Source organism: Lemur catta, chromosome 17 (assembly GCF_020740605.2).
Source record: "Lemur catta isolate mLemCat1 chromosome 17, mLemCat1.pri, whole genome shotgun sequence".
NCBI lineage: Eukaryota > Metazoa > Chordata > Mammalia > Primates > Lemuridae > Lemur > Lemur catta.
In genome coordinates, this window is record NC_059144.1 from 1914305 (window position 1) to 1927916 (window position 13612).

General features: G+C 50.1%; 1 protein-coding gene across 1 annotated transcript; it reads right to left on the bottom strand.

Annotated features, from left to right (window-relative positions):
* Window positions 1–2009: 2009 nt before the first annotated feature.
* On the bottom strand, window positions 2010–6352 carry CYTL1 (cytokine like 1). The gene is made up of 4 exons (XM_045528396.1): window positions 6193–6352; window positions 4452–4496; window positions 4202–4330; window positions 2010–2607 (listed from the first exon to the last, which is right to left on the bottom strand). Exons 1-4 carry the CDS (start codon window positions 6340–6342, stop codon window positions 2524–2526), a joined length of 408 nt encoding a protein of 135 aa, XP_045384352.1. The 5' UTR covers window positions 6343–6352; the 3' UTR covers window positions 2010–2523.
* Window positions 6353–13612: the final 7260 nt, after the last annotated feature.

Consider the following 13612-nt stretch of genomic DNA (forward strand, 5'->3'; position numbering starts at 1 on the left):
TTACCTAGAAAGGGATTCTCCTCTGTGTGGCCCTGGTCATACAACTAGTGACAGGATAGGGACACTCTGCCTGGCTTTACGTAATCAAAGTCATTTACGTTCTGATCCCATGACATTTGCAGCTCCACCTCCTGACTTCCCCACCAGACACCAGTGTCGGGACCGTTCGCCCCGACTAGACATCTCCGTGCCCTTGGCTGTGACACGTCCTCTGCCTCCACTGCTTTCAGCCGGTCACCTTCCCGGTCATAGTGCAAGTCCTTGTTCGAATCCCATTCCTCTAAGAAATCTTTCCACCCCAGTCTCAGAATTATTTTCTCTTTCCTCTGCTCCCTCCTACATTTTGCAAATGTCTCCCTTGGGAACCCAAGAGGAGAAATTCTTCACTTTTCATCTCTCTAGTTGTCGAGTTCATAGTACGTTCATAAATATTGAAGAAATGAACAAGTTAATGTCCACGATGCCTAAATGAGCCCTTGTCTTCGCTGGTTTGCTTCCACAACCTAGAAATAACAAAGGGTCAGCAGAGCCATGACGTGACTCTGGCCCTCGTCCCTTTGTCTGGAATCCCTTTGGCACCACTTATTAGCTGTCTGGGGAAGTCACTTAACCTTTGAACCAGAGTGTTTCCTCCACCGTAAATCAGGGTTGCCAACTCCTGTCCCACAACGTCACTGTGAAGCGCAGTGGGCTAGCGTGTGCCGTGCGCCGGGCACCACGCCTCCATGTTTAGCATCTGCCAGCAAGTGGTAGACGGTGAGGGTGGTAAAAAAAAGACAATCTGTTGCATAGTTTTCCTCTGAGAAGGCGCTGTTTCTTTAAAAAGTAATTTTTGTGGGTTAAATTGTGTCTCCCAAAAAGATATGTTGAGTGACCGTGTTTGGAGAGAGGATTTTTGCAGATGGTACCAAATTAGGACGAGACCATATTAGATTAGAAGAGGGGCCCTAATCCAGTAATTGGTGTCCTTATAAGAAGAGAGAATTTTGGACACAGACACATGGGAAACACCGTATGTCGATGGGGGCAGAACAATTTCTGTGAACTTAGCAACGTGTCTAAAAGCAAAATGCCAAGGTGGCAGCCAGCACCGAAGGCTGGGAAGAGAGAAAGAAGAATCCCGTCCTAAAGCCTTCGGCGCGAGCACAGCCCTGCTCATGCCTGGATGTCACAACTTCTGGCCTCCAGAACTGTGAGACAATAAATTTCTCTTCTCTCAAGCCCCCCAGTTTGTGGTACCTTGTTACAGTGAAGCTAATACAGTGACTCTGTGGACCTGTGCTTCTAAATAGAAAATGAAAACTCAATAAATCATTCTCCTGAATCATCTGAGAAGTCAGAGGCATCCAAGATCAAGGGGAAAGGCCTGGCTGGTGTGTATAGAAGGGAGGAAAAGCAACAAAAAGGACCCCAGTATAACATGTGGAATGTAGCAAATCGACATTTGAGATATTTTTGAACAATGCAGTTACTTAACTGAAATTTTACCGTTGAGTTCATCAATTAATTAGGCAAGCATGTTTCACCTGCAGGAAGCCAGCGTGGTGCACTGGGACAGTGTGGGCTTCGGGGTGACACAGGTTTGGGTTCAATCCAGGCTTTTTCACCCCGGTAGCCCCAGGCAAGTTACTTGACCTGTGTGAGCCTGAGCCTCCGAGGACGCCCAGCTCGGGTCTGTAGTGTGGCGTCAAGGGGTGACACGCACGAAAGGGCAGGGCATAGCGCTGCCTTCGGTATGGTGCAGTCTGTCCCCAAAGGCACAGTCTGTCCCCAGCATAAATCAGAGCATCTCCAACGCGTGAAGAGCAGACATTCACGCGGGTGGATGAGGCAGACCTAGAGACACCTGAGCTTGACAGACAGAAGGAGAAAGATGCGTCAGCTTAGAGCAGAAGCTTTCAGAAGTGCGAAATAGTCCCCCCACATCCGTGTCAGACGGACATAGCGGGACACACGTGTCTTGCTGTGAAGATAACTCTTTATTTGATTTTCATCACCTTTCAGTGAAAGAGTGGTTCCTGTCAGCACTACATATAAACCTTGCAAATATATCTTAAAAGCACGAATTTTTTTTAAATGGAAGAAAGTGAGGAAACTTTGTTGGGAGAAGGGATAATAGAAGCTTAGCAAGGGTAAGCTAAGCAGGTTCTTATCAAGAAAGAAAAATGGTGCCATCACTCGACTACACTAGTAATAAAAACACACTATTTTGTTTGTTCTCAAGCTAGTTGTTTATAAAAGAGAAGCTGGTTAGCCTTTTTCTTTTTAGTGACTAAACTGACATGCTTGCGTGTCCAGCCGTCCCGGCAAGACATCACGCGAGGGACCGAGACGCGAGGCGTCCGACTCCAGGCTCGCAGAAGCGGCCTGGGCGGGAGCCCAGCCCTGCGTTCCAGAAGGCGGACGGACGCGTGACAGTGTCAGATGCTACAGCAACACAGAGATGGGGGCGGGGGCCTTCGGCTCATTGTGTCTGGGCGGCTGATGTGACTTGTCCTCTTATCCTTCTCTGGTCCGGTGGCCTTAGCTCTGACGATCTGGCAGGGCCGTGGTCACCGGGATTGGGGATTCCAAGGCATGGCAGTCGTCTGACAGGAATACCAAGTCCTGGGAAAGACGTGCAATGAGCGGGGAGGTTACCAGAGGTGGCCGTGGCTCCCATACGCAACCACAGGACTCTTGGTCATCCTCCAGCGCCACCCAGTTGTTCCCCTTTGTGTGAAGACCTCCCATCCCTTAGTCTCCCAAGGACCGTGGGTCACTTCTTTCTTCACATTCCCATAGGATCTCATGTTTTATTACTAGTGTTATTTACTGGGTCCACTCACACATTGGCTGACCAGATGGACAGACAGACAAACGGGTAAAGAAGGGAATGAATGAAAGAACCTTCACTGCTAAGCAACATCTCTGGGCCGGGCACTGGGGACACCGTGAAGAGCAGGGCCAGCTGTCACCTTCACGCACCCCAGACAACGCCACCACGCACCAGACTGCACCGCGACTCTAGTAGCTCCCTCTCTCCCCCACAGACCAAGCGGGAGGGGCAGGAGCGGAGACTGGGCACGGGGAGGGGATGTCGAGCAAAGCTTTGCTACACAAACAAATAAATTATAACTTAATATCTAATTATTACAGTTTCCGGAGGGACTTGCCCTGGGCCAGGCTTGGTGCTAGGAATTCTATATTTAGTCACCCTGCTAGACTTCTTAGGATCAAGGCGGTAGTACAGTGTAAGCATTAGCATAGTTCTCCAGTGATCTCACGAGACGGGCACTACCATGTCCCCTGTTCAGGAGCACGGAAACTGCCACAGAGGAGTGCCAGGGCACTGCTGTGGTTTGGGTGTGTCCACCAGGGCGCACGTGCTGGAGACTGAGTCCCTCTGCCTTCGTGAATGAACGCAGGAGCTGCCTCCGTGAGCGGATTAATGGATTACTGAGGTCTCTGCTCCTCTGAGCACACAAACGTCGCTCTCACTGGAGTGGTTCTTATTGCGGGGTGGCCCTGACACAAAGCCAGTGCTCTCTGGCTCTCTTGCTCTTGCCGCTCCCCATGTGATGCCTCTGCCATGCTACGACGCAGGCAGGTGGCTCTCCCCAGACGCCGGCGCCAGCTCAGACTTCCCAGCCTCCAGAACCAGGAGCTAAATAAACAACTTCTCCTTCTTCTTCTAAATAAATTACCCAGTCTGTGGTGTTGTGTTACAGCAGCAGAAAACAGACCAAGGCGGTATTCTCATCTGGGGAGCAGGGAGACGGAGGCACAAGCTCAGGGCTGTCTGAGGCTGAGTTGTGCCCCAGGATCATGGGACTCTCCTTTCCATGTCTCAACAGCTGCTGATTTTCTGTCCCTTTCCCCTCTCCCACCAGAATGCTGTCACAGAGGACACCTCCCCCGCCCTCTTCAGAACATCTCTTCTGACCTGCCCCAGCTGGCTCCTGGCAGAGTCGGCCTGTGTGGAAGTCCGCGGCCCACACCCAGCCTCAGTGTGCTGCTCATGGAGGCATGGGGCCATGTCCTGAACCCCATCCCTTGACAAGGCCACCGTGGCTGGGAAGGGCTTTGTAAACTGGAAGCACCCCTCAACATTTCTGCTCCTCTTCCTCCTTCCTCTCTCCTCCCAACTCTCCTCTCTGAAGAGCTCAGAAAGCCTTGGCTGACAGCAAGAGGAAAAGGAATCTCAACAGTGTCTACTTACTCTCCTGCAGTACAAGTTCATGATGGTGTACAGCTTCTGCACTTTGTCCTTCAAGGCATCGACCTGGGCCATTCTCCAGCACTGGGGTGAGGCCACAAAGTCCCGCAGCTTGGCCAGCACACAGTAATTCTGGAAGTGGGCAGTGGGGAGGGCGCTCATGAGAGAAGTCGGTAGCTGGGCTGCATGGGGTCTCTCCCACCCCCATGCCATGCCCCCCACCCCGGACCCCCATCAGGCACAGCCCTCTTACGTGTATATCCAGGTACAGCCTGGGCAGGTATCTCACACAAGGATCCTGGGGAAAGGGATACGGGCTGTTGGGAATGCCTGCAGGGACACACTTGGATGCAGAAGGCTCCCTGCCAGCCCTTCCGACAGCCGGACCAGCCGGATTCTGGGGCCTTTCTCGATGCTACAATCTGCACAGTACGTTCTTGTGCCCGGTGTCACACCACATTCCACCAAAAATGAGCAACTGCTATTCCCGAATTCGACTTTTAGATCACACCTTAATGTTATTTACTATGAATTAGGGAATTGTTTTATACACACACACACATACACACCACATATACAAATAAGTATACGTATTAAAGTTCTATAATTGTAATATAGAAATAGTAATATATAATATAGTAATATAAAAGTGTATATATATAGTATACATGCACATACATAAAACAGTTCCATGACTAGTCTATAATAGTTCTATAACTCTATAGAATTATGGATATTACATATAATCATATGCAAATAAGTATATATTATGTGTAATTATACATATTAGTTATTAGCAGTTCTATAATTGTAATGCAGGTATGCTAACATATAGTATACAATATATTAATGGTAATATGAAAGCGCATATATATGTGATAACTTGTGGTGCAACTATATAACAAAATGTTGTTAAAAAAGAATGTTATTTACAGATGTCATTAAAAAGTAAGTTGCAAAAGTGTTTGTGCTGTTTGATCCAAATTTTGCTTACACACCCATACACACATGCATGTAGCTGAGTACCTATGTGTAGACAGAAAGCTAACATACTATCTTACAGAATGTTATAGCAACAGTTACCTCTAGGTGGTAGAATTACAAGCAATATTTATTTTCTTCTTTGTCCTCTGTACATTTTCCAACCATTCTACAAAGTAATTACTTTTATAATTAGAAAGAAAACATGTTATTTAACTTTTAAAAAGCAAATACAAAGAAGGTGTTAGGATATTGTAAACCCTACCATCTGAGAAACATTATGTTTCCTTTGGAGCATTTGCAAGTGGTTAAGAGACACTTTTAAAGCTTGGCCTGATGTTTACTGCATTTTGTTTCTAGAGATAAGCAGTCAGAGAATCCAGCCTGGCGTCTGGGATGGCCCCTCTGCAGCTTCCCTCTCTGAGTCCCTGGGCCTTCCTCTCACATGCCCGAGTCCAGGTGCAGGCTCCGCTCTGCAGCTGTGCTGGCACTCGGGCCTTTGATCCTCAAAGCCACCCTACAGGAATAGGGTGCTATTGTCATCCCTGTTTACAGATAAGGAAGCTGAGATACAGAGGAATTTGCAGGTGAGGGGTGGAGGCCCTTTCCCTGAGCCACCCTCACTACCAGGTTAATGAAGGCTAATAAGGGAAATAAATAAGCTTAATTCTTTGGTCCTCCTTAACTCTGAAGTTCTAGACCCTGGGGGAAGCTGTTTTTTTTTTTTTTTTTCCATTTGCTTTTTTTACATTTTACAAAATATCCGCTGACATTTGCTAGCAAGTCACACAAATTGTGATGTCTTTGATTACTTTTCCTTATATTTAAAAGGAAAGCAAACCATTGGTATCGTATTTAACAGGAGACGAATGAGGCACAAATTCCCTTGACATTAACATTTACTAGAAAGGAAAAAGCCTTTTTTTCCTTCTTCTTTTTTTCTGGTTCTCAAGGCAGGTTTTCGAGAACTGGGTCTGCCTGGCACCCCGAGTCCTGGCGGGCGGGGCACTTACCCGGGGCTGCGCTGCCTGCAGGCTCTGGAAGTCGCCAGTGACTTCCCGGCTCAGGGACAGCATCCTGGAGTAGCAGGTCGGCGGCGCGGGCCGCGCGGGGGTCCCGGCCAGCAGCAGCAGCAGCAGCAGCAGCGGCAGCGGCCAGGCCATCGTCACCGCGCCCAGGCCGTCCTCACCGTGCAGGCGCCGCGCAGCCCCGCCGCGCCCCTTTAAGCGACGGCCGGGGGTGGTCCCCGGCGGGTCCACGCCCCGTTTCCTGTGGGGCCCAGGCCGGCGCGGTGGGAGGGAGGATGCCAGCGCCACCTGGGCCAGACGCTGTCCCTGCCCACCGTGCGGGGAGGAGGGGCGCCTCGGGGAGGGCAGCGGGTGACCCAGCCGCCCCGCATTTCCGTGAGCAGCATTTGCCTCCGCAGGGGCTTTTCCTGAAGTGGAGAGGGTGGGCGGGCAGGCCCCAGAGGGAAGGGGGGCGGTTTGTCAACCCCCTGGCCCATCTCCTGGAGCGGAACTGGGGGAGCGGAAGGGACTAGAGCGGGGCTGAGCACCGTCCCTCGGGGGCCCAGCGGGGAGCAGGGATGCTGCGCTGGGGTCAGGCAGCCCGAGGCAGCGTCCATTAGCCGCTAACCAGGCAGGGGAGCCTGGGGCAGGGCTGTCACTCGCCCTCTGAGCCCCTGTATGTTTCTGGGCTGGAGGACAGGACTCAGCTGCAGCCGTGGGGTCGTGTGAGCATCCGCCCAGCTCTTGTCCCTGGAGATGCAGCATGCCCCGGAGAGCCGACCCTCAGGAAGGCTGGGTTCCCCACACGCGCATCTCTTTCAGGGCTGCCCTCCTGAGACAGCACCAGGTGAAGGGGTAGGTTCTCCACTTTGATGCGCTGGGGGCAAAGCAAGGCCGCTCATTCTGGCCTTGGCCATGGGGGAGTTTAAGTGTTTCCTGACCCTGCTTCTACGTGAAATGGGGGTAAGAGTGCCTAAGTCAGAACACCACGGTGAGCCCTCACTGAGACACTGCATGACCGAGCAAAGCTCGTGCCAGGCACACCATGACTTTCCAAGCAGTCTGAGCTAATATTACTGTCCCTGTTAAGTCCTGCAAGTGTCCCTGAGAGGTAGGTGCCCCAGAAAACAGTCGCATTTCCCAGGTGGGAGGACTGAGGCTCAGGGAGTCCAGCAGCTTGTGGGAGGCCGCCAAGCTGGAAGGGCACAGGTCTAGATGGACTCCGTTCCCTGCCCTCCTTCCGTCCACCCACCCACGGTGTGGAATGGGTGGGCAGCGGGACTCTTGCCGTCAGGGATGAGCTTGGGTGCTTGAGCTGCGCAAGATCAGGGAACCAGCAGGGAGGAGGAGCCGTCAGAGGGGAAGATTCTTCCTGAACACTGAGCATTACTCATACACCAGCAGCCACTAGGCCAGCCACTGCCGCAAGTGCCATGGGCCTCACAGACAGCCAGTGAAGGAAATGGGGTTATTTCCATTTCCCAGGTGAGGAAACTGAGTCTCTGGGGATATGAAGCTGGGAGGGCATCGCAGCCCTACTCTGTGTCTGGACCTGCCTGTCTCCGCACTCGGGCCACAGGAGCCCAGCAGAGGGGCCTAGGCAAGTTGCACGTTCCCAGAACAAAACGACCAAAGATGAAGCCTGTGGGGAAGAGTAAACCCAAGCATGGTGTCCCGGACATGGGCAGAACTGAGGATCAGCCACAGCCTGAAATCTGGCTCCAGCCCGTCCCCACTGTATTTGCCACGAGAAATTCCTTCCCGACCCTGGTGCCCATTCCCTGTCTGTAAACAGGGTAGCATCACCCTGGGCAATGTCTGAGGTCCCTTCCATTCCTGAATTTTATTTATCTAGTTTCTGGTGTTAAAAGCCCTGGGCAGGGACTCCAAGCTGCACCTTCCTGTTTTGTAGCTAAGAGTGTGTTCTCTAAACACCTTAGCAAGACAACCTAGGGACTGTGTGTCAGGAACCTCACAGGCAGGGCAGAACTCTGTGTGCTTGGATGCAGCAAGGAGAAGCACAGATGTGTTTTCCCTCTTGATGAAGGAGTCTGCACTCCCTCCCTGGTGGTGGACGCACAGGCGTCCCTGGCAGACTAGCTGGCCTCAGCCAGGAGCTCCAGGTCTGCTTTGAAATGCTCTCGGGCTCCTGGCTGTGTTCATCGAATGGGCTTTGGATCCAGGACAGGAAAGGAAAACAAGCCCATGTGCCACACAAGTCCCTGCACCATTTGGATCAAGGAGACATCGCTGTGCTGGAAAACAGGAGCTGTCTGCCTGTCTGAAGTTGAGATCAATGTGTTGCTGGGAGAGCTGACCTTGTTCCACCCAGGACACGGTGTGCAGTTACCGGGTAAATCAGATGAGATCAGAGCCTGCAAGGAGGCTTACGGATCTTCACGTTGAGGGTCCATGGGGCATGTTTGCAGAATCAATGAGTGAGTGGCTGTAGCCATCAGCAGTCACTGGTACCAAGTGAGACATGGTGGATGTTGGGGCCCCAAGGAGTCACAGTCTGGTGGGGAGAAGACAACTGCAGTGCAGGCGACCAGACCAAAGGGAAGCAGCACCTGAATCTCGGCAGAGCAGGGAGCAGGATACCAGGAAACTCCCCAGAGCAGAGGCTGCCTCATATGGATTCCCTGGGCAGACGAAGATGAGGAAGGACAGCCTGTGCCGAGCCCATGGCATGCAGTGTCCATCCTGGGAACTCCGTGTGCAAGCGGGGCCTCGCCGGCTTCGCCTGCATCCTGAGCGTGAGACATCGACTGAACCACCTGACATCTGTCTCCATCACGGACTGTGCCCAGGACAGAGGGCTGGTCGTCTTCGTCTCGGTTTGTTAGCACCCACCACCCAGCCAGGCAGAGCGAATGACCAGTAAGGCGTGGCTGAATTGACTTGGTGGCTATTCTTGTTCTTCAGAGATTGAGGCACAGGCCCATCAAGAAACCCACACAGTACAGCACGCATCGGCTCCTGGCATGCCGGACGCAGGTGGGTCTGGGGAGCCGTCGATGGAGCCCTGCACGCACACGTGCTCTGTTCTCAAAGGTCTCCCGTACCTCCCACCCACTCTGCAGTCCCTTCTCTGGCCCCTCCAGTGGCTCATTCATCAAGTGGCTGCTCCAAATGTTAAAAATCCAGGCATGGATTTTCCCACAAATCAAGTAAGGCTTTTGTCTTCCCTCAAAGGTCTCTCCTGGCCCCTTTAGTGTCTTAGACCAGGCATGGACCCCTTTGTGGCAGGGTACCTTGTTATGCCGGGAAAGCCATTCAGTCAGAGCTAAGGAGTGGGTAAATATCTCTCAGCTACACATCAGCCACTGTCTTTGGACAGATTCTTCATTCGCTCGCCAGACTCATATCTATCTATTTTGTGAGGGTCTGTGGTACTCCAGGCACTGAGGTGGGTGATGAAACAGTGGACGATAGAGACGGCATTGGTGTCCTCACGGGAGCATGAGTGCAATTGACACACTGGGTCAGTGGTGTGATGGCAAAGTCCTGGTGTTTCCCAAACCCAAAACCTGTCTCTGGCAGCTGTTCCATCTCAGGTGTGACCTGAGAGTTGAGGCATGCAGTGGGGAAGGTGGGTAAACAGAAAGGGGTGCGTGTGAGTGCATGTGAAAGAGAGATATTGCAAGATGCCATGCTGCTGGCTTGGAGGATGGAGAATGAGGCCACAAGCCAAGGAATGCAGGAGGCCTCTAGAAGCTGAAAATGCAAAGGAAGATTCTCCCCTAGAGCTTCCAAAAGGGAATGCAGCTCTGCCAACACCTGGTTGGCCCAGCGAGACAGTGCTGGCTTCTGATCCCCAGAACTGTAAGATCCTAAATTCATGTTGTTTTGAGCCACTCAGTTTGTGGTGATTTGTTAACAGCAGCAATAGGAAGGTAATATACCATCTCTCAGGGGTTCAGTAGAATGACAGAAATTAAGGTTGGAGGAAATCTTAGAAATTATATAGATCAACCTGCCTGATGTTTATGCTTCCTTTACAGCCTCCCTGTCAAATGCTCATCCACAGTTTGCTTGCATACCTCCCTGCATGGGGAGCTCATTACCCTTTAAAGCTGCCCTCCAGTCTCTGAGAAGTTCTGACTAACGCAAATTCTTCCCAAGGTTACGTGAGATGTGGTGGCATGATTTTGCTTGTACCATCTTTGGCCTAAAACTCCTGGGCCTTCTTACACAGGACAGCCCTGTGTTGATGGTAAGCCCACTCTCATTCCTCAGTCTGTCTCTATGTCCTCCTGTCCCTGCCCTCAAAACAGGGTCAACTCTTTCAGAGCAGACATCCCCTGTTCTTTGAACCCTTTGTAATGGGAAGTGGCCTCAGGACCCTACAACTGCATTGTGATTGATGTGTCTCTGCCCAGAGCCCTTTCTCCCAGTAGCCATTCCTAAAGCAGACATTCAGTCTTGCCACTCCCTGTTTCAAATTCTCCCTGGGCTCCCTGAGGCCTGGAAGATAAAGGCTGAGAATTCAACCTGGTCCCAGCCCAGCTGTCCAGGCCCCTCTCTTCTAGGCCTTTCTTGTACTTTGTACTCAGGTAACAGTGTCGATGATGACAACAGTAGCTAGCCATCAAACTGCTGCCTTATTCCAAGTCCTTTACAATTATTAATTCATTTATTCTACTACCATGATTTCACAATTGAGGACACTGAGGTACAGAGAGATTCAGTGACTGGCCCCAAACTTGCCCACACAGCATTAGCAATCCCTAGCATTTGTAGTTACCACACCCATGTGGCCTTTGACCTTTGTACATGCCAGTCCCTTTTCTTGGAACATCTTGCCCTGACCTAGTCTTCCTGGTTTGTTCCTTCTCATTCTTCCAGACTGAGCTTTAATGTCACTGCCTCCAGGAAGACTACCTTGATCCACAGAGGCTAAATCAGGTCCCCTCCATCCCAATGGGTGTGGGGAGTTAGCTATGCTCCCAGCCAAAGTTTGGGTCCCTCAGAAAGGGGTCGTCGCAAAGGGTGAAAAAATAGTAGGAAACAGAAATAAAAATAATACACAGAGCCCAAGATATAGTTTATAAAGTAAAGATTTGTGAAGCTAGATAAAGCAGGGTGCCCAGAAGGTTACATCTCTTCCTGCCGAAATGCAACCCAGACTGAAGTTTTATACAGATACTTATAATGTGCAAGGTTTCGGTTGCCAGGGGCAACAAAGTTTACATAATAACAGGTAGTTTGATTTAGGGTCAAAGTCTTCTGAAAGGTTACTACAGATCCTTTAACTAACTCTATCTAGGTGAACAAAGGGTTATAAAATCCTCTTAGGACAAACTTCTAAGTTTTATGACAAGGCTATTTAGCAAAAAGAGAGATATCGTGGCTCTGGTTATTGTGTATTAGAACAGAGATTTCAGAAGTCAAGCATGAGCTGTCCCTTATGCTATTTACTTTAACCGCATGGTTCTGTCTGGGCCGGCTCAGGCAGCATATCTTATGATCAGCTCTCATCTCCAGGGCCTGTCTTTGTTGATCAGCTCCCCATCCCATGACTCTAGGCAAGACCTGCTTTGTCTTTCAAAGCAGGTGAGAGCCACAGGCCTGGACTGCAGCAGGCACCTTGGAATGCAGCGGCTACTGACCATTGAGACGCCCTCCTGAGGCGAGGCAGCTTTTGATATGCGAACTAACACGTTCACATTTTCCTTCAGGGTAAAGCCCTGCAAGAATCCTGAAATCATTTCTGTCTCTAAAAATATATGGGGCATTTCTATAAATCAGTATTTCTTAGGCTCAACAGATGGGCTCCCAGGGCCCCAATGCTCTCTTCTGCTCTACCACAGCACTGTCCACTCTGGCCACTGTCTATTTGCTTGTCTGTCCCCCACGGGCAGAGAAGGTGTCCTCTGTCCTTGTGTTTGCAGCACAGGGCCCAGGTCCGACGCAGCACAGGTGCTCAGTACACGACTCCTTACTAAGTGGGAGTGACCACCGCCTCATCTACCCTGTTGTGTGTCATTGTGTCTCACACTACGTGGGACCCAGACTGAAATACAACCCTCCTTAGGGGGTCTGGTCAGAATGACACTGTCACCTCCTTGTTTTGGGTCCTTACTATGTCAGTTGCATGTTACAGAAAACCTAGCATGAGATACAGCTGTGCCTAAGAAATACTGATTTATGGAAATGCCCCCTATAATATTAGAGACAGAAATGATCTCAGGAGTTTTGCAGGGCTTTGCCCTAAAGGAAAATGTAAATGTGTTAGTTCACATATCAAAAGCTGCCTCACCTCAGGAGGGCGTCTCAATGGTCAGTAGCAGCTGCTTTCCAAGGTGACCTGCAGTCTCAGGCCTGTGGCTCTCGCCTGCTTTGAACACAAAGCAGGTTTGCATGGAGCCACCGGATGGGAGCTGATCAATGAAGTGCCCGCCCAGGAGACAGACACCTGTGGCTAGAGCAATTAGCCTAAGGGACAGCTCTTGCCTGACTTCTGAAGAATCTGTCTCAATATACAATAACTAGATAAAATATGGAGCCACTCTGTCTCTCTTTTGGTAAGTGATAGTTTTATCTTAAAACTTAGAAGTTTGTCCTAAAAAGATTTCGTGACCATTTGTTCACATAGACAGAGTTAATTAAGGGACCTCTAGAAGCCTTTTGGGAGACTTTGAACCTAAAATGAACTACCTTTTATTATGTAAATCTGTTACCCCTGGCAACTGATCACTGTATCTATAAATACTAATGTAAAACTTCAGTCTTGGCTCCAAAATTCACAGGAATATTTTGGAGTCCCCAGGCCCCTCGTTTTCTCTATATTCATAAATCTATTCTTTATAAACTATATTTTTGCCTCTGTATACTATTTTATTTCTATTTTCTATTTTCTACTATTTTTTCATCCTTTGAGACAACCCCTGCCTAAGTGACCCAATTCTTTGCTGGGAGCGTAGCTAACTGCCTGCAAGATACCAAAGAGTGGATTTTCTAGAAAGTGAAATTTGAAAGTACAGAGGTAGTATGGTGTTCAGCAATGGTTGGATCTAGGAAGTCAATGAAGTCAGCAAGATATTATCTTTCTCTCCATCTATTCCATGTGGTGACAGTCTTGGTGTATCATCTTGACTAGCCACAGCCCCCCATTATTCAGATATTACAGTGACAGTGTTTGTAGATGTGATTAGAGTCCGTATTCAGTTGACTCTAAGTAAGGGAGATTATTTCAGATATTCTGGGTGGGTCTGATTCAATCAGCTGGAAAGTTGTAAGAGCAGAGCTGAGGCTTCCCTGAGGATGATGAAATTCTGCCTGTGGAGCAGTTTTGGCCTGTTCTGGAGAATTCCAGCCTTCCCTTCCTAACGGCTGCCCTACGATGCCGAACGTCCTTGGCCATGTCCACAATCGTGTCGGCCAATCCCTGGCAGTAAATCTCTTAATATGTGTCTGTTACCAG

Bases quoted from the DNA above. Each gene is read 5' to 3' on its own strand.
- CYTL1 (XM_045528396.1), bottom strand. From the start codon at position 6,342: ATGGCCTGGCCGCTGCCGCTGCTGCTGCTGCTGCTGCTGCTGGCCGGG. The intron at 4,331-4,451 runs GTAAGAGGGCTG...GCCCACTTCCAG, and splicing joins GGCTGTACCTGGATATACAC to AATTACTGTGTGCTGGCCAA. The intron at 2,608-4,201 runs GTAAGTAGACAC...CGTCTTTCCCAG, and splicing joins TGAACTTGTACTGCAGGAGA to GACTTGGTATTCCTGTCAGA.